The sequence below is a fragment of the Panthera onca genome, chromosome C2 (assembly GCF_046562875.1).
Source record: "Panthera onca isolate mPanOnc1 chromosome C2, mPanOnc1 haplotype 2, whole genome shotgun sequence".
Classification (NCBI taxonomy): domain Eukaryota; kingdom Metazoa; phylum Chordata; class Mammalia; order Carnivora; family Felidae; genus Panthera; species Panthera onca.
The window spans coordinates 132,545,277-132,567,681 of NC_138347.1; the positions used below are offsets into that span (position 1 = coordinate 132,545,277).

The 22,405-nt window shown below is 41.2% G+C and overlaps 1 protein-coding gene across 2 annotated transcripts in view; it reads right to left on the reverse strand.

The window, feature by feature from the left end:
- LOC132683079 (collagen alpha-4(VI) chain-like) overlaps window positions 1–21,794 on the reverse strand; it is a 117,164-nt gene extending 95,370 nt beyond the window's left edge. For both annotated transcript variants that reach the window (XM_060638650.3, XM_060638651.3), the window contains exons 1-3: window positions 21,692–21,794; window positions 6,351–6,439; window positions 2,369–2,971 (exon numbers count right to left, since the gene is read on the reverse strand). In XM_060638650.3, the coding sequence (XP_060494633.3) occupies window positions 2,369–2,971; window positions 6,351–6,426 (679 nt within the window). In that variant the 5' untranslated portion in view covers window positions 6,427–6,439; window positions 21,692–21,794. The remainder of the gene's footprint in view (window positions 1–2,368; window positions 2,972–6,350; window positions 6,440–21,691) is intronic.
- Between the last annotated feature and the right edge of the window lie 611 nt (window positions 21,795–22,405).

A 22,405-nucleotide genomic window follows, 5' to 3' on the forward strand; every position in this document is an offset into this window, starting at 1 on the left:
GGGCACTGCCTGTGTTTGCTCCTGTACTATAGGGAAGATTCTGGATCTGTTCCAGGACCACACTCTTCAGAGGGTACTGGTTCAGCCAAAAGGCTGGGTAGATGTTGTCATTATACTGAGCAAGTCCCACTCGGACCTGATCACTGCTGATGCCAAGCCCCAAGACAACAGAGTGAAGGAAGTTCTTCACTTTCTGGAAGTTCTGGGGTCCAAGGCTGGCTGAGCTGTCTACTAGGAAGACAATGTCTGCCAGGACTGCCTCTCTGCAAGCTGCGAGAAAGAGGACAAAAGGCATGGGGGTCTGTGGGGCTTCACTCAAAATGCTCAGAACCAATGGAGCTGAACAGCGTACAGAAAGGAGAGCAGTGCCAGCCAGGCCACACTCCATGACCCTCAGCCACCCTAAATGACAATGCTCAGAGAACTGACAACATTCCCTGAGCTTTTCCTTCCTTCGACTCCATCATCTTCTGAGGCTTCTGTCCTGTTCTATTGATACCTCCAGTCTTAGAATCCATTTGGACAATCCCTTGAACCTCATTAAGAAGAAAAACCCTTTTATAAATGTAGCAGCGTGTTGAGAAAGCGGTTTTCCTCTTCCCAATGGCATTAAACTTCATCTCTACAAGTGTGCTGCTAGCAACAGGTCAGAAAGCTGGAATATACCCATGTATTCCATGATACATCTCATTATAGCTCCATCACTTAGGAGCCCTGTGGCCTATTTATCACTCACCTTTTTGAGACTCAATTTTCTTCCCTGCAGCACTGAAATCTTTATACCAGCCCTCACACTTTCACAGAGTTGTTTTGAGGATAAAATCAGATAATCCACTGTAGTACAATCATTAGTGCTCTGCCCAGGTCCTTTCGAATTCCTTTTTCCCATTTCTGGACACTGCTTTTTGGAGGACTTCTCTTCAGCTTACTGGGGCTGCCTTGCCTACAGTATAGGAAAGCCTAGCTGCAGCATAATTTTTGTTCCTGAGTTCTCCTGTAGGATCAAACTAAAACTACCCTCTGTGGAACTTTTACCTGAGATCACATCCTTCCTTTCTCTCCTCTGCCTCTCCATCCTGCACCCCCCACATCCTTACCAATAAATTGTGGGAGCTCTTCCACAATAAATAATGTATAGCCAAATCCTTGCCTCAGGCTCTGCTTCTGGGGAACACAATCTCTGACCCTTGTTCTATTGGGATGGATCTGCTCTAACAAACCTGAGATCAGATCCTAGCTCTGCCATCCAGTTATGTTACCTTTGGTCTCAGTTGCCACGCATGAAAAATGCAACTAACAATACCAATTGCCTTACATATCTATATAAGAGTAAATACTATTTGCCCTATATAGCATACACTCCCTTATGTGTCTAACAAAGAATTGCCTTACGTATCTACCTATCTGCCAGGTGAGCAATGTAAATAAGTTTGGCAAACTATATAGTACCCAAGCAGGATCAAATGGGTGAAACATTTTAGCACTTCTTCTCATCTACCTACCTTATCTAGAAATCCCAAAATAATGAATAAGGAATGAAGGCTCTATCCTCTTATGGATTTTGATGAAAACCACTAAAAAGTTTCTCTTCCTCTGCTCAAAGGTCTCTGCTTTCTGATAGAATTAAGTAATTAATTTATAGAGGATTTCTGCAAGTTTATGCACATCACCACCAACGGAAGTACAAAGCTAATGACAGTTACGTCATCACAAGTAATGAGCACAATGCTTATCACCACGATGCTTATCACTTCTGAAGGACTGAGCACTGTGAGAAGCACTCGACTTGCACAATTTTACTTAATGCTTGCAACAACTCTCTGAGGCAGGTACTACCATCCTGGGAAGAAAATTTAGATTCCCAGAGATAAAGTAGCTTGTTCAAACGGACACAGTTAAAAAGTAGAGAACTGGAATTTGAACCCAGACCTTAGTTCTCCCTAAATTCATTCTCATAACCATTACATTATACCAACACGCTGGCAGTAAATTAAATAAGCTTCCTGGGGGATCTGCTGCCCCTCTCTCCTCCTCTGCCCTGCCCCCCATCCAGACAACATGGATAAGTTAATCTAGGCATAATAATATAATTCTGGGCACGAACATTCTTCCTTCAGAAATGGACTTACACTACATCTGTATATAGAACCAGCATCAGGCCCACAGGATTTATTTAAAAAGTTGCTAAGTCTCTGGTCAATGATTGGAGAGGAGCATAGAGCACAGATAGCTTAGTGAGACTGTAATACTAAAAATCAACAGGCACACATATGGGAAATAAGAAGGATGGCGGGAGAGATGAGTAAGAGATAAAGGTTTGAGCTCTGTGACTTCTAGATCAGAAATAAGAAGGGGAAATCCTCTGTACCTGGCAAGACGTAGCCGGCAGATTGAGCTGCCTTTGCCAAAGTATCACAGAGCCGTTGCCGCAGCTTCTGAGCATGACTGCTCAGATCAGAGAAGTTAGGGACAAAGGAGGCAAACTTCTCCACCGGACTGCTCGCAATCTCCCTGAGCTCGGTCAAGACTGCATCTTTGACACCAACGGTATAAAGCAGGACGCCTGCCTTCTTCAATGCCTCCGCAGCTTCCGGCACGTGGTCCTCAGATGGGCTGCTGCTGATCACCACGGCCACCTGAGGCACACCCTGGCTGGCCCGACTCCCTGCTGTTTCCTGGAAGTGGTGATCTAGGAGGAACTGCAAGGCCAGGCCCATCTTGCGGCCCCCAGACTTAAATTGAAACCTTTGAATGTGTTTCAGCACATCGCCTTTGCGGTTGTAGGTGGAAAGGAGGAATCCAGAACGAGGTACGTCGCCGTACTGAGCCAGCCCCACGCGGATGGTCTCTCTGCTGACATTGAAGCCATTCACCATGATGTACAAGAAGTTCCGCACGTCACGGGCATGTTGGGGGTTGATGATGGTGTCCACCAGGAACACGACATCTCCCACAGAGGCCTCCCTGCAGACTGGGGAAGAGAGTCAATTCAAGATAAAACATCACAAAATTGCCAGCTCCTGGCTGTGACTATCTCTCTCCCCATTCATTGCCTTTGCACCCCGGAGATCTGCCTGCACAGCTCTTTGACGATAGCTAATATGCACGGCTTAGGCACACCACCATCCTCCCTTGCTGCCTCATGGCTACCCTCGTTCACCTGCCAGCCTCTGTTCCGTTTTAACAGACTCCTGACCCCTTCAGTGAGATCTCTGACCATGCCCCTCCACCCATCCCTTAAACTTAATAAAATAAACCACCTTTCTACCAGCAGAGGATGCTGTTGGTACCTCACCTAGATCTCTGCTGGTGGGCACACCTATGCCCAGCTGCTTCAAGCACTACAGTTAACTGTTCCCCTCTGAGACTTTGTCCAGAGACCAGACCCTGGCTGAAAGGAGCAGCCACATCCGAAGACACCTGGAAAGTTACACTGCCCGGGTGGCCAATGTTCGATCACATGGGGATACAAACACCTGGCCGCCTTCCTTTAACTGAAATAATTCATGGTGCTATTTATGCTCCAGCATCTTCCATGGCTCAGGCCAAGGTTGCATTTTACCTGAGACTACATCCTTGCTCGGCTTATTCACCTCCAGCCTGTCTCACTTCTCTCTTTCCCTTATAGGTTTCTCCCTCAAAATAACACATTCACCAAATCCCTGTCCCAGGCTCTGCTTCTAGAGACCCGAACTAAGATCAGCTTTCCAGCTCTGACCTCTGGCACTCCCTACCTACCACCATCCCCTTTTAGTTTGACTCATGGCATTACCATAAGTGTGGCTCTCATTTGTCCTTTGGCTCCCTGAATTCAAGTCTGCACTGTACAACTACTTTTCCCAAACCCAGTTGTAACCCTGGGAACCATAATCCCAGTGGTGGTCAGACTAAGTGGTGATCCAGCTGGGCCCACCCTGGTCTCCAGTATGGAAGGGATCAGACACCAGGTGGCTGCAGGACTTGAGCAAAAAGCTAATCTTTCTGCTTCTCAGATTTCGTCTTCTCTACAATAAGGGTTTGACCAGATGACCTGGTTTCTTCCATCTCAAACATTACATTTCTGTGACAAGAAATAAGTACACAGATTAAACACAGTGCTTGTGTGGACCAAAAAAAAAAAAAAAAGGAAGAGGTGATTATGATCTACTCATCAGTGACCAGCATGACTTCTCCCCCATACCTTGCAATGTGATTATCTGTGATGATGGTAGGAGAACACATGAATTAGTGATGAGAGAGAAGAGAAACAAAAGCAGAAACCACCTCAAGATGTGTTAGTTTCAAGTGGCTGAAAAAGGGGGATGATGATCCCACACTGGTTAAACACATCTTATGTTTGGTTTTGTGCCAGGAAGAGGGTTTAAATACTGCCTTGGGCTGACCCTGCACTCTCTAGTTTGATCTCTCTGCCTTCTCCTTGTCTCTCTGCCTTATCACTTTGTTCTCCATGGTCCAGGCTCCTTAGCCTAAGTTCTCAACCTGCCACGTTCCCACTTGCTATTGCCTCCAACATACGATTCCATTGAGTTTCTTTCCATTGAGTTTCATTTCTTTTCCTTTCCCTCCCTCCCCTCCTCCTCCTGATAAATTCTCATAGAATCATGTTCTTTTATCTTGGTTTGTAATGCAACATTCATTAAAGTGTTTATTCAATTAATGCCAATCTCCCCAATTAGACTGTGGGCTTCATGAAAACACATACCATAACTTTTCTTTGTCCATCACTCGTGTCTAGCCTAATCACCCCAAAAATATTTAAGGAAATAAATACTTAGGAAGAGAAAAGGAGAGAGGGAGGGAGAAAAGGAGAAGGTGTCACTTACAAGAATGGAAATATTGAACATTAATGAAACCAAATAAGGGAATCAGAAAATTTTAGAGTTACAAATAATCTTATGAGATTATGCAATGAAATACTGTAGCCACCAGGTACATGTGGCTGTTGAACACTTGGAATGTAGCTAGTACAAATGAGAAACTAGATTTAAAATTTTCCTGAATTTTAACTTATTTTAATTTAACTAGTCATATGTGGCTAGTGGCCACTGTATTGAAAAATGCGAGTAGAGAATAATGAGTCCAATTCATCCATCTCACAGATATGGAAAATGAGACCGAGAAAGGCAAAGTAACCCATGTAATCAGTTTAGAAACCAGGTCTCCTGACATCCAGTCCATACTCTGGACTGCCATAAAGATTAAACTAAAAGCCCATATTATAGAAAGGCAAAGACCCTGTAAGAGTTTAGGCAGAGAAGAGCTCATGAAGGTTGGTGTACCCTAGGGACACTAAATCCATTTGTCACTTCTAGATTCCAGAGTCCCACCTCTCAGGAGTTTGCCTAATCTTGGTCGTAAAGCCAAGTGGAGTCATGATTTCCGAAAAGGCAGATAATAAATGAGCTTATGGCCTTTTGAGCTTTATTTCCCCTTGGCCCTCCACAACGCACTGCTGTTGAGAGGAGAGTATTCAGTGAGTGCCCCAGGAAGGGCCGACTGGTTTGTCCCCCCTTAACATTTCTTTCAGAGGAGATCAAACACAGACCATGAAAGTATTTCCCTGATCATTCCAATCAGGAGAAACCTCACAGTTGTAGAATATTTCTTTTCAGACAAATTAAGTATTGGTTCCATCACATGCACCTTGAGAGATATATTACATTTTCGTACATTGTTGCTTTTCTTAGCCCCTCCACAGGTCCTTTGTCATTTTAGAAGGTGTTTGAAACATGAAAAGACTGACTGTCACAGCTTCTGTCCACAAGAGAGAGGATTCAGAGCTGGAGGGAAAATTTAGAGAGCTTCATGTATTTTTCCTAACAAATAACAGTCTGTGTAATTATATATAAATATTTAAGCTTCAAGATTGTCTCAGTGGGGCTTTAGGCTACTTAACCAATCTTCTCTTCATGAGACTTTCATCGTGAAAAGTCACAACAATCTGTTCAAATAACTGCAAAAAAAATTGCAAAGCTGTCGCAAGTGTTCAGTGAAGCTATCCATCTTGTAACAACAATTGCCCCTCAGAACAACTCTGCCCAAAGAGAGAAAGCAAAATGCAGAGTCAAGAGAATAGGCTTATATTTACAAAAGCATTTGACAGCCTGGTAATACATTCAGAATTAGAACATTTTTTCACATCTATTTTTTTTTTGTCGTTTGAGGTTAAGCTTTGAAAACATCAAGTGCCCGCTGTTCACTAAAAGCTTCTAGGTTCTAAGCTCTACTGAAAAGAAGCATTTCCCTTTTGTTAATTATGAAGCTTCTGTAATATTTTCTTTTAGGATTATCACTACCGCTAGGTTCCCAGCAAGGTCATCGTTTTTGGCTTAGGGAATCCAATGCATTACCCATTCTCTGTGATTTGATGAAGCCAAAACTAGCTGCAAGAAAGATGAACTCCCAAAACATCTTCCGATTCTCCATTCTAGATATATACCTAGGGGGGAAAAAAAAACTTCGTAATTAAAATTATGTCTTCATACATTTAAAATGAGTATACCATACCATATGTTAATTATATCTCAAAAAGTTGATTTATAAATAGTGTGTGTGTATACATACAAACATACATGTATATATATGTGTCTCCATGTCTTTCCACAGACCAACAGAAACTTGATAAAAATAAAGGGATTGTTGCTACATTGTTTCAACTGTACAAAGAAGATGGCCTTGCTGACCCAACTCAGGAAGAATTTTGTAAACACCCAAAGCCTATACCTCAGACTTTACTGTTTCAAGTTGTCCAGATGCGGCTATAAAAGGATAAAGTATATAGGGCATGGGTTGGACTTCCATTTCACACAATGAATTCATTCGGTGGAACGTAAACATTTCTGGATGATTTTGCTTGTATTTTTATACAAGCATTGGATGACCTTATAAACATTCGTGGCATGCAGAAATATTCAAATATCGGAGGAGCACATCTGCCTGATGAATTCAGGCTAGCCAGAAAATGTTTTCTACGTTGCCAGGAGGAGAGCATCAGTGTCCTCCCTTCAACTTGGACTCATTTCCAAAGGCCTCCATGAAAATGATCAAGTCCCCAATTCCATTCTATTTTTTGACTCAAAGCAAGGCCATGTGTTTAAAATTAAGAAAATCATGGCATTCACGTTGAAGGAGATTTCAGCTGGAACAAGGAATATCCCGCCTTTGTCTTCTCAGCCAGCTCCCCTCAGCATCCTCGAAGGTTAAAAGTAAGGATTCTTGAAGATAAACTGTCTGAGTTGGAATCCCAGACCTGCTACTTAATAGTTAATCTTGGGCAAGTTGCTTCACTGCCTGGCCCCTCTACCTCATAGCCTTGAAATCAGGAGTAAGTGAGCTCATTGCTGCAAAATGCTTCACCTATAACTGGCACAGAGAAATCACTTTCAGTGCTTGTTAAGTGAAATAAGTCTCCTTGGATGCCCACAATGTAAAAGTGACAAAGTATGGCCCCCAACTTGAGACTCAGAATCCGTAGAAGCAGAGGAACACTAACACTCTGTAGTGCGCGTTCGTAAGGAAGTTATTTTGTTTTGTATGTTTTCATTTATATTTTTTATTTAACTTATTTAATTTTCACTCTCAATCACTGCTTTGTAAGTCACTATGCTAATATCTCTACGTTCCTCACCTCAAGCCTGGGAAAGGCCCTGCTCATCTTGTTCATGGAAATGGAGACATTGGTCCCCACAAAGGTTAAGTTGCATATTCCAGCCCCCTGGCCATGGACTGTCAGGTTCTATACCAGGTAACCGACCCTGAGTGCAGTGCATGGCAGGAACTGAAACCCTTCAATGAAAATCGCTAAGCCCAGACTGTCACTCAACACCCCCCCCCCCCCCGCTTCCACCCAGAGCCCAAATGATGTAAAATGAAGAGCGATTTGCCATGGGGTAAAAAATGTGAGCTCAAGCCCTAAGTGTTAGCATCCACCAATTTGTCTTCAAAGACAACAGTTTTATGTACAAAACACTGTATTAGATGCTCCAGATAATGGAATTACAAACCTGCTTTCACGTTTAGAGAACTGAATAATTTGGGGAGAGAAATGTTACACACCGGAAACACGAAGAAATTTAGGAAAGTTTAAACACGTACTTTAAATATATGAAAGAGTTTCAGATAGAATCTCATTTGGCCTACATCACTTTGCAGTCTTGGGCCCTTTAAGTGGGACAGTGTGTAAAAATTATATCATGATGCCCAGAAATCCTAGCTACCCAGCAACTGAGGTCCTCTTTCCAGAAAATGGAAGTGGAGCCATTCTGCTTCCCATAGGACATATTTCTACTATTCATGCTTAATTTACTCCTTAGAAAGAATTCAAGGATGTGAGACAAACACATCTATTTTATTATCTTATGCTAACAGAAAACACCGGGAGAAGCCTTGAACTCAAAAGAAGCCGGAAACCTTGATTCTCCTGTCAGCTTGACCATTGCCTTTGTGGACTTGAGCTATCCAGTTCACCTTTGAAGGTTTATGTGCCGACTCCCAAGGGCTTGGTGCTGATTTGGAACACCTACTACATTTCCCATGATATTACAAACACTCCCCAGGGTATTGGTCCGGGAATTCTCCAGTAAGCACAAGTGATATAATTGGACTTCCCTGTTCCTCAGTCTCTACATCAACCTCCCACTAATGCCTCCTCAAGGAGACTAAGTAATTTGAGGGAAGGCACTTTCAGACTGTAAATATCCTCTTCCCCAACAAATGTTCATCTCACGGCAAACAAATGAATGCATGATCATAAAGAATAGACTCTTCTGATGGATTAAGGACAGTGTAAGAGTAAAGAGCTTCAGAGTCTGAAAGTGCCAGGAAGAATGATCCAAAATAAATCGGATGCATAGGAGAGAAGTTAAGATGGCCAAGGAGTCAGGAGGCCCTAGGCTTGCCTCATCCCTCCAACACAACTAGGTAAATATCGAATTTTGAAACCCAAGAAATCCATCCAAGGACTGAGAGCAAAAATGTACAACTAGAGGTGAAAAAACTGCCACCTCATGGAAGGTAGGGGCTGCAGAGAGTTGATTTGGGGGAGAGAAGAGCTGTGGGTGCTGCGATGAGGAAGGAGCCCTAACTGGGCAGAGAGTGCGAGAGTGAGGGAGAAAGGAGAGAGGTAGAAAGAGTGAAAGCATGTGCAGGCAATTGCACAAGAAAAATTCTTCCCCAGAACCGTGGACTGGGAAAGGGAGACGGGCTGAATACCGCCAAGTTCTTCGAAAGAGCGAAGCACAGAGCTTGAAGTTTTGGAGGTCTGTGCCGTTGCCTGGGTCACATGTGGTGGGCTTAGCAGTGCTGCAGGGGGGAAAGAGGGCAGACACCCAGGAGCAGGCAGTGTGTTCTGAGGAGACCCCGGGTCACACAGAGAGGAACAAGTCCCCCGTTTGGGTACATTTTGGAGAGGCAGCATAGCCCCTATGGGGGGCAAAAGTCTCCGTGGGCACCAATGAGCTGCCCCATTCACTGGAATAGAAAGAGAGTCACTGGCTGAGGGCAGTGAGCCATGGTGCCAGCTTTCTACTGCACTTTATCATAAACTCTGAAGTTCACGCAACTGAATTCTGGGGAAAGCCAGCACCCACCACAGCGCAGCGACACCCTCCCCCAGAGGATCAGCATGGGTCAGCACTGCGCAGATGGCTAAAATGTGGAGTTCTGAAACCCAGCCACGTGCCTGAGATAAAACACAGGAGTGCTGTGCCACCTGGCAGTGGGCAGCTCAGATGCAGGCAGAGTAAAGGTGGGGATCTGGCAGAAGCCAGGGACACAAGAGAGGTGATTGCTTGCTCTTCTTGTGAGGGCTTCCAGAAGAGTGACAGGTGTGAGATCCCCACTCCGGGGACAAGAGAGTGGGGCCATGCCTCTCACCAGTCAGCACTAACCAACTTCAGTGGGTAAAACAGCGCCACCAAGTGGAGGCTGGAGCCACATACACAAGTCTCCTACCACCTCCCCTCTGTGCCCTGCAGGTGCCTCACCTCTAGGGCAAGTCTACCTGAGAATCAGCAAAGCAGGCCCCACCTCCAGAAGACTAGCACAAACCCCTCACATGCACCAAGTCTACTGATCATAGGGTACTATAAAGCTTCAGCTCTAGGGAAATATTGTTATTTTTTTCCTTACAAAAAGAAAAGGCAATTTATTTTATATGGAACATACCTCAACATCATAAGGCAATATATGAAAGACCCACAGCTAATATCATTCTCAATGGGGAAAAAACTGAGAGCCTTTCTCCTACAGGCAGGAACAAAACAGGGATGGCCACTCTCACCATTACTATTTAACATAGTACTGGAAGTCATAGCCTCAGCAATCAGACAACAACAACAACAAAAAATAAAAGGCATCCAAATCAGCAAGGAAGAAGTCAAACTTTCACTATTTGCAGATGACATGATACTCCATGTAGAAAACCTGAAAGACTCCAGCAAAAAATTGCTAGAATTAATACATGAATTCAGCAAAGTTGCAGGATATAAAATCAATGTACAAAAATCAGTTGCATCTCTATACACCGATAATGAAGCAACAGAAAAAAAAATCAAGGGTTCAATCCCATTTACAACTGTACCAAAAACAGTAAGATACCTAGCAATAAACCTAACCAAAGAGGTAAGTAATCTGTACTCTGAAAACTATAGAACACTTATGAAAGAAACTGAAGAGGACACAAAGAAATGGAAAAACATTCTATGTTCATGGATTGAAAGAACAAACATTGTTAAAATGTCTATACTACCCAAAGCAATCTCCACATTTAATGCAATCCCTATCAAAACACCACCATTTTCCACAGAGCTAGAACAAACAACCCTAACATTTGTATGGAACCTCAAAGACCCTAAATAGCCAAAGCAATCCTGACAAAGAAAAGCAGAGCTGGAGTCATCATGATTCTGGACTTCAGGCTGTATTACAAAGCTGTAGTCATCAAGACAGTATGATACTGGCACAAAAACAGACACATAGATCAAGGGAACAGAATAGAAAGTCCAGAAATGGCCCCATACTATATGGTCAACTAATCTCAACAAAGTAGGAAAGAGCACCCAATCAAAAAACAGACAGCCTATTCAACAACTAGTATTGGGAAAACTGGACAGCAACATGTTAGAATGAAACTGGACCACTTTCTTACACCATACACAAAAATAAATTCAAAATGGATAAAAGACTTAAATGTGAGACAGGAAATCATCAAAATCCTAGAGGAGAACACAGGCCACAACCTCTTTGACCTTGACCAGAGCAACTTCTTACTAGACACATCACCGGAGGCAAGGAAAACAAAAGCAAAAATAAACTATTGGGACTTAAAGATAAATAGCTTCTGCACAGTGAAGGAAACAATCAGCAAATCTAAAAGGGAGTCTATGGAATGGGAGAAGATATTTGCAAATGACATATATGATGAAGTGTTAGTATCCAAAATCTATAAAGAACTTATCAAACTCAACACCCAAAAAACAAATAATCCAGTGAAGAAATGTACAGAAGGCATACATAGAAACTTTTCCAAAGAAGACATCCAGATGGCTAATAGACACATGAAAAGATGCTCCACATCACTCACCATCAGGGAAATACAAATCAAAACCACGATGAGATACCATCTCACACCTGTCCGGTTGGCTAAAATTAACAACACAAGAAACAACAGGTGTTGGTGAGGATGTGGAGAAAGGGGAAGCCTCTACCACTGTTGTAGGAATGCAAACTGGTGCAGCCACTCTAGAGAATAGTATGGAGGTTCCTCAAAAAGTTAAATTTAGAACTACCCTATGATCCAGCAATTGCACTACTAGGTATTTACCCAAAGGATACAAACATACAGATTTGAAGTGGTAGAGATACCCCGCCGTTTATAGAGGCATTCTCAACAATAGCCAAACTATGGAAAGAGCCCAAATATCCATCAACTGATAAATGGAAAAAGATGTGGGGTGTGTGTGTGTGTGTGTGTGCGTGCGTGTGTGTGTGCGCGCATGTGCGTGCGTGCTCCATTTCACAATGGAATATTACTCAGCCATCAAAAAGAATGAAGTCTTGGGGCATCTGGGCAGTTCGGCCAGTTAAGTACTGGACTCTGTCTCAGCTCAGGTCATGATCTCACAATTAATGAGATGGAGCCCCACATTGGGTCTGTGCTGACAGCACGGAGCCTGCTTGGGATTCTCTCTCCCCCTCTCTGTGCCCCTTCCCCACTCATGCTCTCTCTTTCTTTCTTTCTCCAAAATAAACAAACATTAAAAAATTAAGAAAAAAAAAAGAATGAAATCTTGCCATTTGCAATGACATGGATGGAGCTAAAGTGTATTATGCTAAGGAAAATTAATCGGTCAGAGAAAGACAAGTACCCCATGATTTCACTCGTTTGTAAAATTTAAGAAACAAAACAGATGAACGTAGGGGAAAGTGGAAAAGAGAGAGAGGGAAACAAACCATAAAAGACTGTTAACAATAGAAAAAAATTGAAGGTTGATGAAGAGAGGTGGGTAGGGGATGGACTAAATGAATAATGGGCATTAAGGAGGGCACTTGTGTTTAATATGGGGTGTTATATGTAAGTGATGAATCACTAGATTCTACACTTGAAAACAATATTACACTATATGTTATCTAACTAGAATTTAAATAAAAATTTGAAAAGAAAAAAATAAGATAAAAAGGCATTGCTCATACATACACAAAACGAAAAAGAAAATAAATTCAGATATTATGATTATTGCTATTGTTACAATAAAATACAATACTGTAATTTTTAACTTGAATTAATGAAATTAGAGGAAGTAGAAAACCTTCAAGTAGGGTATCTACATTTTCATATTCTGTTATGTCCTAATTATTAGTATTAACGCAATTAATCACAAAAAATGAGAAGTATTTTTAGTTAGTTGTAAATAAAGTACCAGAGCTGTTTATGGAAATACAATGGGAAAGTCAAAAGTTTCTAAACATTTACAGCTGTGCATATTTGTATTTACATTAATGAAGAGAAAAATGTCTGTAGCTTAAGGACTTAATACCTGTATTATATATACTATTTCCTGACGATGTTTCTATCTAATTAAGCTGCTGAAGGGGTTTTGCATTGAACATGTAGGGTCCGTTGTGAAGGAAAAAACAAAAAATAAACCCAAAGCGACTAAGTGGCATGCAATTGGGTAGGTCTAGCATAGAATGATACTGATTCTTTCTGAAAATAATTCTAATGGGTGTGGAGAAGAGAGATACTTCTCACAAAGTATGCTGAAAGAAGCTAAATAGTTAAATAGTCAACTAGAATAATCTATTTTTTATGTTTATTTATTTTATTTTGAAAGAAAGAGTGAGTGGGGCGCCTGGGTGGCTCAGTCAGTTAAGCGTCCGACTTCAACTCAGGTCACTGATCCCGCCGTCCGTGAGTTCGAGCCCCGGGTCGGGCTCTGGGCTGATGGGTCGGGCTCTGGGCTGATGGCTCAGAGCCTGGAGCCTGCTTCGGATTCTGTGTCTCCCTCTCTCTCTGCCCCTCCCCCGTTCATGCTCTGTCTCTCTCTGTCCCAAAAATAAATAAATAAACGTTAAAAAAATGTTTTTTTAAAAAAAAGAAAGCAACAAAGAGTGAGCAAGGAGGAGGGGCAGAGAGAGAGGGAGAGAGAAAGAATCCTTAGCGGGCTCCACACTGTCAGCATGTGGAACCTGATGCAGGCCTCAAACTCAAGAACCTGTGAGATCATGACTTAAGCTGAAACCAAGAGTCAGACAATTCACTGACTGAGCCACTCAGGTGACCCTAGAACAATCTATTTTTTTTTTTTAAGATTAATCCATTCAATTAAAATTACCTTGCAACCAACCACTATAGTAATAATTGATTCAGGGAAGAATCACCAAATGAAGCTAAAACCATCGGGTAGAAGCATGTTAGGGAACAAGGTTTTAACACAAGTTTCAAAATATCTCCTAACAAATAACTTCTAAGTTAAAAAGGGTAAAAAAGTATGTTTACAAAAGAGGAACATGGTGGACATGATTTAACCAACAATGTTGGGATAAACCACCATCACATACTTCCTGAACTGATGTATGAGAAAACTCTACATCACTTATACGGTAGTTCTCCTCCAAATCCACGACTTAAATCTAATAAACAGTCAAACAAACCAAAACTTGGAGATGGTCTAAAAAACAACTGGCTTGTGCTGCTCAAATATATTTATTTTTATTTATTTTTTTTTTTGTTTTGTTTTGTTTTAGAGAGAAAGAGAGGAAGCATGAGTGGGAGAGAGAGAGGGACAGAGGGAGAGAGAATTTTAACCAGGCTCCCCACTCAACACAGAGCCCGATGTGGGGCTCAATACCATGACCCTGGGATCATGACCAGAGCCAAAATCAAGAGTGGGATGCTCCATCCACTCAGTCACCCAGGCGCCCCCAAAATAGTAATGTCATGAAAAACAAAGAAAAGCTGAGAAACCAACTGAGGTTAAAACAGTCTATAGAGACATGAAAACTGAAAACTAAAAGCAATGCACGATCATGGATTGGGGGAAAAACGGCTATAAAGGACATAAAGTGAGATAATAGGTAAAAATTAAACATGGACCAAATATTATATAATAATTCTGTATCAGTGTTACATTTCCTGAGTTTGATCATTGTGTTGTAGTCATGTAAGAGAATGCTCTTGTTATTAAGAAATATACATAATATGAAGCACAGGGTCTTGGGGTCACCAACTTACTCTCCAATGTTCAGAATTATAATAATTCATAAAGAAACAATGTATGGTGATAATCTTATAACTTTTTCATTGAGTGTTTATTGTTTACCACATAATATGTCAGGCATATTAAAGAAATAGTTCTTTTCCTGGGAGGACTTGGAACCCTAGAGGAGAGGAAGAAATGGATGAATTGTAATACTGTGGGATGAGCAAAATTATATCGAAATCTGTACAAGGTGTTGAGGAACACAGTGGGTGATCATCCCTCTGCACTTGGTAAAGGCTTCAAAGAGCAGATGATGCTGGAGTTGAGACTTAAAGAAGGAGTAGAAATGTACAAGTGAGCAAGTGGAGAAAGGGAATTCCAGACATGGAACAGCATGAGCGAGGACTCAGAAGAGGTATTGGACACCCCAGGTAGAGCTCATCCAAGGCCTTGGGAGCTAAGGTTTTTGACCACAGGGGACCTGGTTAAGCCTTCTTGGAGCTCATACCCCCTTGCTGCACAGGCTCTGAGGGCATGCATCTAATAGAAACCTTTGGCTTTCTGAAATGCATGAACTCAGAAGGTGGGATATAAGAGGGGATCCGGGTAGAATTTCTCAGTATTCATCCATAAACTGCCTTAACTTCATTTAATTAAACCAGCAGTGTTTTATATACAAGTCTCCCTCATGGTTTCTATTCTCCCTCTATGGGTCCCTCAAAAATGAAATGAAAAGATGCCATCTCTAACGTTCTATGCCACTGGTTCTTAGCCTGAGCATTGAGTCAGAATCACCCAAAGGACCTGTTAAAACCCAACTTCCTGGACCCCGTCTCCAGAGTTTCTGATGTAATAAGTCTGAGTGGTGAGAATTTGCATGCTGAGTGGAATCAAGGGACCACACTTTGAAAACCATTCTTCCATGCATTTAGCATGCAGTGGTTCCCAACCAGGCAGATGTCTGCTCCACTGACTTTCAACAGCATCTCTAGCTCCACAGGGAAGAAAACCAGTGTCTCTTATCAATTACGTGGGGAAAGGGAAGAAACGATCAATTTAAAATGTTTTCTTTATATATACATGACTGAGAGGTAAGCAGAAGCTTCAAAATATTTAGATGAAAGATCCAATGCAAATATGAAAAATCAATTTAACACATTTTTCAATTTGCCTTCTAATTATACTCTATTCCCAGAAATAATGAAGAGCTATGTCCTTTCTTTTTTTTCCAAATTTTTCTGGTCATTTAAACAGGATTCTTTCAGGCAGTGTATACTTGGCTTTCTTACAAGATAGTCTTGGAGTATACCACATCTGGGCAACAGGAAGCTCCAGGAGGCAAACAATTGGGGGACGTGAACAGATTCTTCTGTACACATCACATTAGAATTCACACGGCATGTTTAATAGTTAAGAAAAACTAAAGGTTAGGCTTAACCTATTTCATAAACATTAACATTTGCTTCCGTGCCCATTCACAAATCTTATGACGGCTTGGATATATACACAACTTTGTTGTAAAATATTTGAGGGAGGCTGTGTCAAACATTTCAATGACAATTAATGTGTTATTAGGCTCTAAAAAGAAAAAAACCATAACAAGATGCAGAATCTTGGAGCATTGCTCCAGGGAGGGATAAGGATGACAATGTCAGAGTTCAGCAGGGCCCTGACACTCCCATCAGCTGCAATAATTTCAAGATCAGCACACAATTTGTGAGGTATTTAAAATTTTGGAAGTGAATAGCATCCCAGCTTTGGGGCAGTTTTTCTCTATCTTAGGCCCTTTTCATATCCTGATTCACCTGGTTTCCCAAAGTGCCTGGTTCATACATCACCTACACCATTTGCCGTATGTATTGCCGTCGATCATTTATCTACCCCACTGGGCTGTGAACACACAGAGGGAGGAGTCTCGGCCCAAGAAATCTTTGTAGTGCTGGCTACATTGTTGAAACGAATAAATCTTTCCCTTTTATGATCATTATTTAACATTTGAACAAACTGCTGAACGATTTAATCCAAGGAAAAAGAATATTCAAACTCTTACAACTGACGTGTAACTTATAAATTCCACCACCCCAGCGTTTCATGAGCTTGGTTTTGCCAGAGAGATGGGGATAACTACCTTATCTTTCTCAAGTATTTCATTCAGGAAGAATGCCTGCAATCCGCTAAGCAGATCAGGCCCCTCCAAAGACGGTGGGCAGGTCAGCGCACTCTGCTACTCCCTACTTCCTGTCACCAGGAAATGTAGAAAGAGCAGGTCATGATAGTGAATAAGGGCAAGATGGCCCTCTGCAATTGTCTGGTTTGGCCTCATATACCCTATCCATTATTTATTTCATGTCCTTTAAGAAGGTTGCTTCAGAATCTGTAAAGAAAGCATAGTACGGAGCAATAAAAAATTGCATAGAACTTGACTTTGAATGTTCTGGTTCAAGTTTCAACCCTGCCACATTCTTGTTATGCAGCTTCTCGGAAGTCTCTTGAACTCACTAAGACTCAGTCCTGGCAGCATAAACTGTGCCTTCATCCCTTGACAGGGTTATTGTGGGCACAGCATAAGCTAATGGGGGGTAGCAAAAACTCTGGAGAAAGCTAGAAAACTTCAGAGGTTACTATCACTTTTGTCAAGCAATAATCTACAAAAGTCCAAAAATTTAGTACTTTGTCGCCTTAGAACCAAGCCTCAGAATTTTTATTCCAAGAGAAATGCATTGCTTGAACCAAAAGAGTCCTGGCTACATTTTCGCTTCATTATGTCTAGGAAATAATCACACTATGATGTAAGTAAGATTTTGGATAGTAACAGACACTTGACAGTAGTGAGAGAAGATTCCCTAAATCAGAGAAGTGGAGTACCAGGTATGACAGCAAGCTGGTGGTCACCTGGATGAGATAAGCTCTTTGTTTTTTGGGTTTTTTTAATGAAATTTATTGTCAAATTGGTTTCCATACAACACCCAGTGCTCATCCCAAAAAATGCCCTCTTCAATACCCATCAACCACCCTCCTCTCCCTCCCACCCCCCATCAACCCTCAGTTTGTTCTCAGTTTTTAAGGGTCTCTTATGTTTGGCTCTCTCCCACTCTAACCTCTTTTTTTTTTTTCCTTCCCCTCCCCCATGGGTTTCTGTTAAGTTTCTCAGGATCCACATAAGAGTGAAAACATATGGTATCTGTCTTTCTCTGTATGGCTTATTTCACTAAGCTCTTTGAAACCTTATGTTACGAAACCTTAGCTGTCCATGTTCTTTGAGCTTAATCTTTTACTGTTGTTTCCAGGGCTTTAGCTTAAAATAACTTAAGGGCCATTGAACTTCTCTTTGTATCTTTTTTGAGTTTCTGAAATAGTGTATAATAAAATGTTTAAAGACAAACTGAAAGAATATCTACTAAATGCAGTGACACAAACTTACCTGACCCTCAAAGTTTACGATATTTCTTAGAGATTCCAAGATGCCCTGACTAGGCTACAAACCTTCCTGAAGTTTATAGAATTATAAGTCAGTGTGGTTTCCCAAGTCTATCAGACTTTGATGATTCTGAATGTCATTATTCCTTCCCTTTACCTGGAAGGCTGCATACTACTCCTTGGCCCGGGACACATGTGCATGCATGCACACACGCAAACACACACACACACACACACACACACACACACGGCAGGCTCTATTCACCTTTCAAAACCCAGCTCAGGTGTCACCTTCCTAACTCAAGCTTGATGGCAAATCACTCCCTGTTCTGTTCTTCCTCTGAAGTCTGTACATTTATTTCAATGAATTCTTTGGGATTTGTTAGGACTGTGTCTTTACTATTAATATATGCTCAGCACCTAGAACAGTTCCTTTCTCTGCTCTCTTTTTTCTTTCTTTCTCCCTTCCTTCCTTCTTCCCTCCCTCTGTTCATTTCTCTCAGTTCATGGCAACTGCAACCTTCTCGCAGCATGGACCCAAAGCCACGGAGCTATCATTAACTCCTCTCTCACACACACCCCCTACATCCAACCTGCCAGGAAATCATGCTGGATCAACCTTTAAAGCTGTTTACACAGAAACTGATGCTCTTGTCATTTCTACTAACAGGCTGATTCAAGCCACCATCACCTCTCTTGCTTGATTACTACAGCAACCTCCATAGCTCGCCCTACTTCTAACCTTTCCCTCCGAAGTCTATTCTCAAAATATAACCAGAGAAATCCTTTTAAAACCTAGGTGACCTCTGCTCAGAGCCTTTCAATGGCTTCCTGTTTCATTCAGAGTAAAAAAACAAAATAGATTACAAGCTCCTATATAAACTGGCCCCCAGTTTTCTCCGACTCATTTCTCACCCTGGCACATTAGACTCGGATCACTTTGGCCTACTGGCTGTTCTTCAAATAAGCCAGTTATACTCACTGCCTAGGGTTTTTGTACATACTGTTTATTGTTTCCTCCATCTGGAATGCTCTTCCCCTCCTATCCCCATTTACTCACATATATCCCTATATACCCACACACATCTACACATACCCATATATATCTACATATATCCACAAATATCCACATATCTCCTAAATATCCACTTATGTCCACATATATCCATATATATTCCCACAGGTATCCATATATCTACATACGTTCCCATATGTTCCCATGTAACATTATATATCCCCATATATCCACTCATATCTATACATATATCCACATGGCTGATTCCCTTGCTTCCCTCAAGTCTTTGCTCAGGTATCACCTTCTCAGTGCAGTCCATCTTAGCCATTCTACTTAAAATTGCAACCTACCCTTGTTGTCCCAGCACACCCAAGCCCCCTTACCCTGCTCTGCTTTTCCTCTTTTCCTATCACCTTCTAACAGGCTATGTAATATTCATCATGGTTTTTATCAATTACCTGTAATCATGCCGCACCTTCACCTAGAATAGAAGCACTACGAGGAATCTTGTTTTCCATGACATATCCCCAGTGCTTGACATACAGTAGGTGCTCAAAAAAGATTCGTTGCATAAATTCATTTGTTCAGAAAAAGAATGATTTCCTGTTCTTAAGACAGAATGTTCTAAACAAAGATTTAGAGGCATTCTTGGGAAGATTGGTGCTCCCTAGGCTATTCTTTTTTGGTAAATGGAGGACTCAAAGCCAATTGGGTTCACTTTTATATTTTAATTATAATTCTATTTTTAATTCATTTGTATTAAAAATATAATCAGAACAAATAGCATAAAACTAAACATTTGGCAAATTTGTAGAATAAGTAAAACCAGATCACAGGCGTAGTATTGGAAGGGTCTTGGTTTAAGACCTTTGAGGAATCCAAAATGGAGCCAGTCTGCAACTACAACTGTGCCCAAGGAGGCAGGAGAGAGACGCGGCCAGAGGTGAACCTTTAAAAACTCACAGTCACAAAAATCCACTTATACAGTGAGTTGCTCAAACATAAAGACACAAGATTAGGTTGGAATGTTTGGGCAAAACAATTTCCTATAGGATCTTTTTAAAAGCACTCATGGTGCTTTTATTTCAGACCAAAATATCAGGTAGATAATATTCATTATTTCACTTTCTAGCGACTCTGTAAGGGACCATATTTACTGTTTCTGCAAAAATGCAGACAGGGCTTCATTGTTCTTGGTCAGTGATGGAATAAATGCATCCACAGACCTCTCGAGGCCTATTCCTATGAGCCAGAAACTATCAGACAAAATTATGTGATGGCAGACTACTTTCAAAGGCCTGTGGCATACACACTCTGGGTTGAAATAAAAAGGACCATTCTACATTTGCAATTCCCTGGGCTTATTTCGTAGCCTCTGAAGATCAATACAAAAGAGAACAAAAAGGTGCTAGATTTTTCTCCTGTACTCCTGTGGAATAATTCTCAGTCAATATGTGATTCTTCCACCCCACAGAAGTCATCCTGAATAGTTGTCACCATCACTAAATTCAGTGAATTTAAATGTGTAGGTATCAACCCCAGTGACCAAAAAATTATACATAAAATCTGAACCTGATCAATTTCACATTAACCTTTCTTGAAGTTCTTTATAAAAATAATCATTTTCTTCAGCTCTAGTAAATGATATGCATGCTGATGTACTTAGGGAGTTTACCGATGTTTCTAATTTAAAATGCATTTAAAAATAAGGTAGAGTAACACATGGCTAGAGGGATGATGTGAAAAAACAACTATATTAAAATGTTCATAGTGAATCTAAGTGGTGAGTATACATGTATTCCCTGTGAATTCTTTAACTTTTGCTGTATGTTTGAAATTTTTTATTAAAAATGTAAATAACCATCTCACTTGTTTCTTAAAACTGTGTATGGTAGTCAAATGGAAAGAAAACTAGTAGTGGAGTTTCATGCATCCTGGCAAACTAGGTGGAAGAAAACTTTTTTTCTAACTCAAAATTGCACCTGGCATTGTTTTGAGAGAGTCATTTTTACCTAAGTTTTATATCTCTACTAAGCCTGTTTATTCCCTGATTCTTTAGTGTTTTCTTCTTCCCTTCGCCTTATGATTCTAATACTAATCTCCATGTTTAAATTCTCCCAAAGATTTGCATCAGTGAAATAATTCATGAGACATCTGTGAGTCCCCATACATTGGTTTCCCCTTTCCACACAGATGGTAAATTCTGGACCCAATCTTAAAACATTTCACATTTTCCTGCTCCATAAAAGTTCAGAGTTACACGCCTCGTCCTGCCACAGTTTGAACCTTGAAAGTTACTCTTTCTCTGTGTGTCTAACAGAGATACCTTTTGGGTTTTTTCCTCTGTGTCTTTGTCCCTGTCTCAATTTCTCTCCATCTCTTTGCTATGCAAGATCTCTCTTTCAGTCTCTATCACTTTCTCCTCTGTTGGTCTATCATTGAGTCCCTGTCTCTCTCTGCCTGGAAGTGAAAGAGAAGCAGTGTATTTGCAAAAATACATAGAAACAAACTAGAGTTCCCACCTACCCAACTCTCCCAGGGAAAAGGAATTTCCTCCTACCTGGCAAAACCTTTGCAACTTGTTCTTTTAATTCCTCCTTCTTGTCTTCATCCCTTAAGAAGCTGTTTGAGCCTTGGGAATTCCCTAGAGCACAGGAAGCCTCAAGGGTACAAAGACACACCAGCTTTTCCGGTATTTAATACTCTCCTGGGGGAAAGGGAATGGGGGGGGGGGTGAGGGGAGGAGCAAAAACGATGTTTATGATGACTGATGCATTGCTTGTTCTTATGCGTGCTTTATTGCCATTAAATCAAAAGGATCCTCCACTCTGTAAACACTGATCCTAAAAATGAATACAAAAAGTTCCCAGGGAGAGTATTCTCAAAAAATAGTAATAATAATAATTTTTAAATAATATAAATGAAACTAATCTTTTTCAAATTTAATTTAAAATTCCTAGAATAAAAATTAATCCTAATTATCCTTATTTCAATTATTTAGTCTCCACCTGAAGTCTGTAGCCTATGAGCCGCTTGAGAGCACGAACAGGTATAATTCATCTTTGGGTCACTCATATCCCCTGGATATCCCCTAGCAAAGAGTCTTATACATACTAGGTCTCAAAACAGCAGATATAATGGATGGATGGATAGGTGGATAAATCAATGAACTGAACAATAGCAAACACTCCCTGCATTGATAACAAGGTAAAGCTCTTAGAGCATCTTGGATGCTCTAAACTAGCTCATACCAACCAGATTAGGGATCAGGATG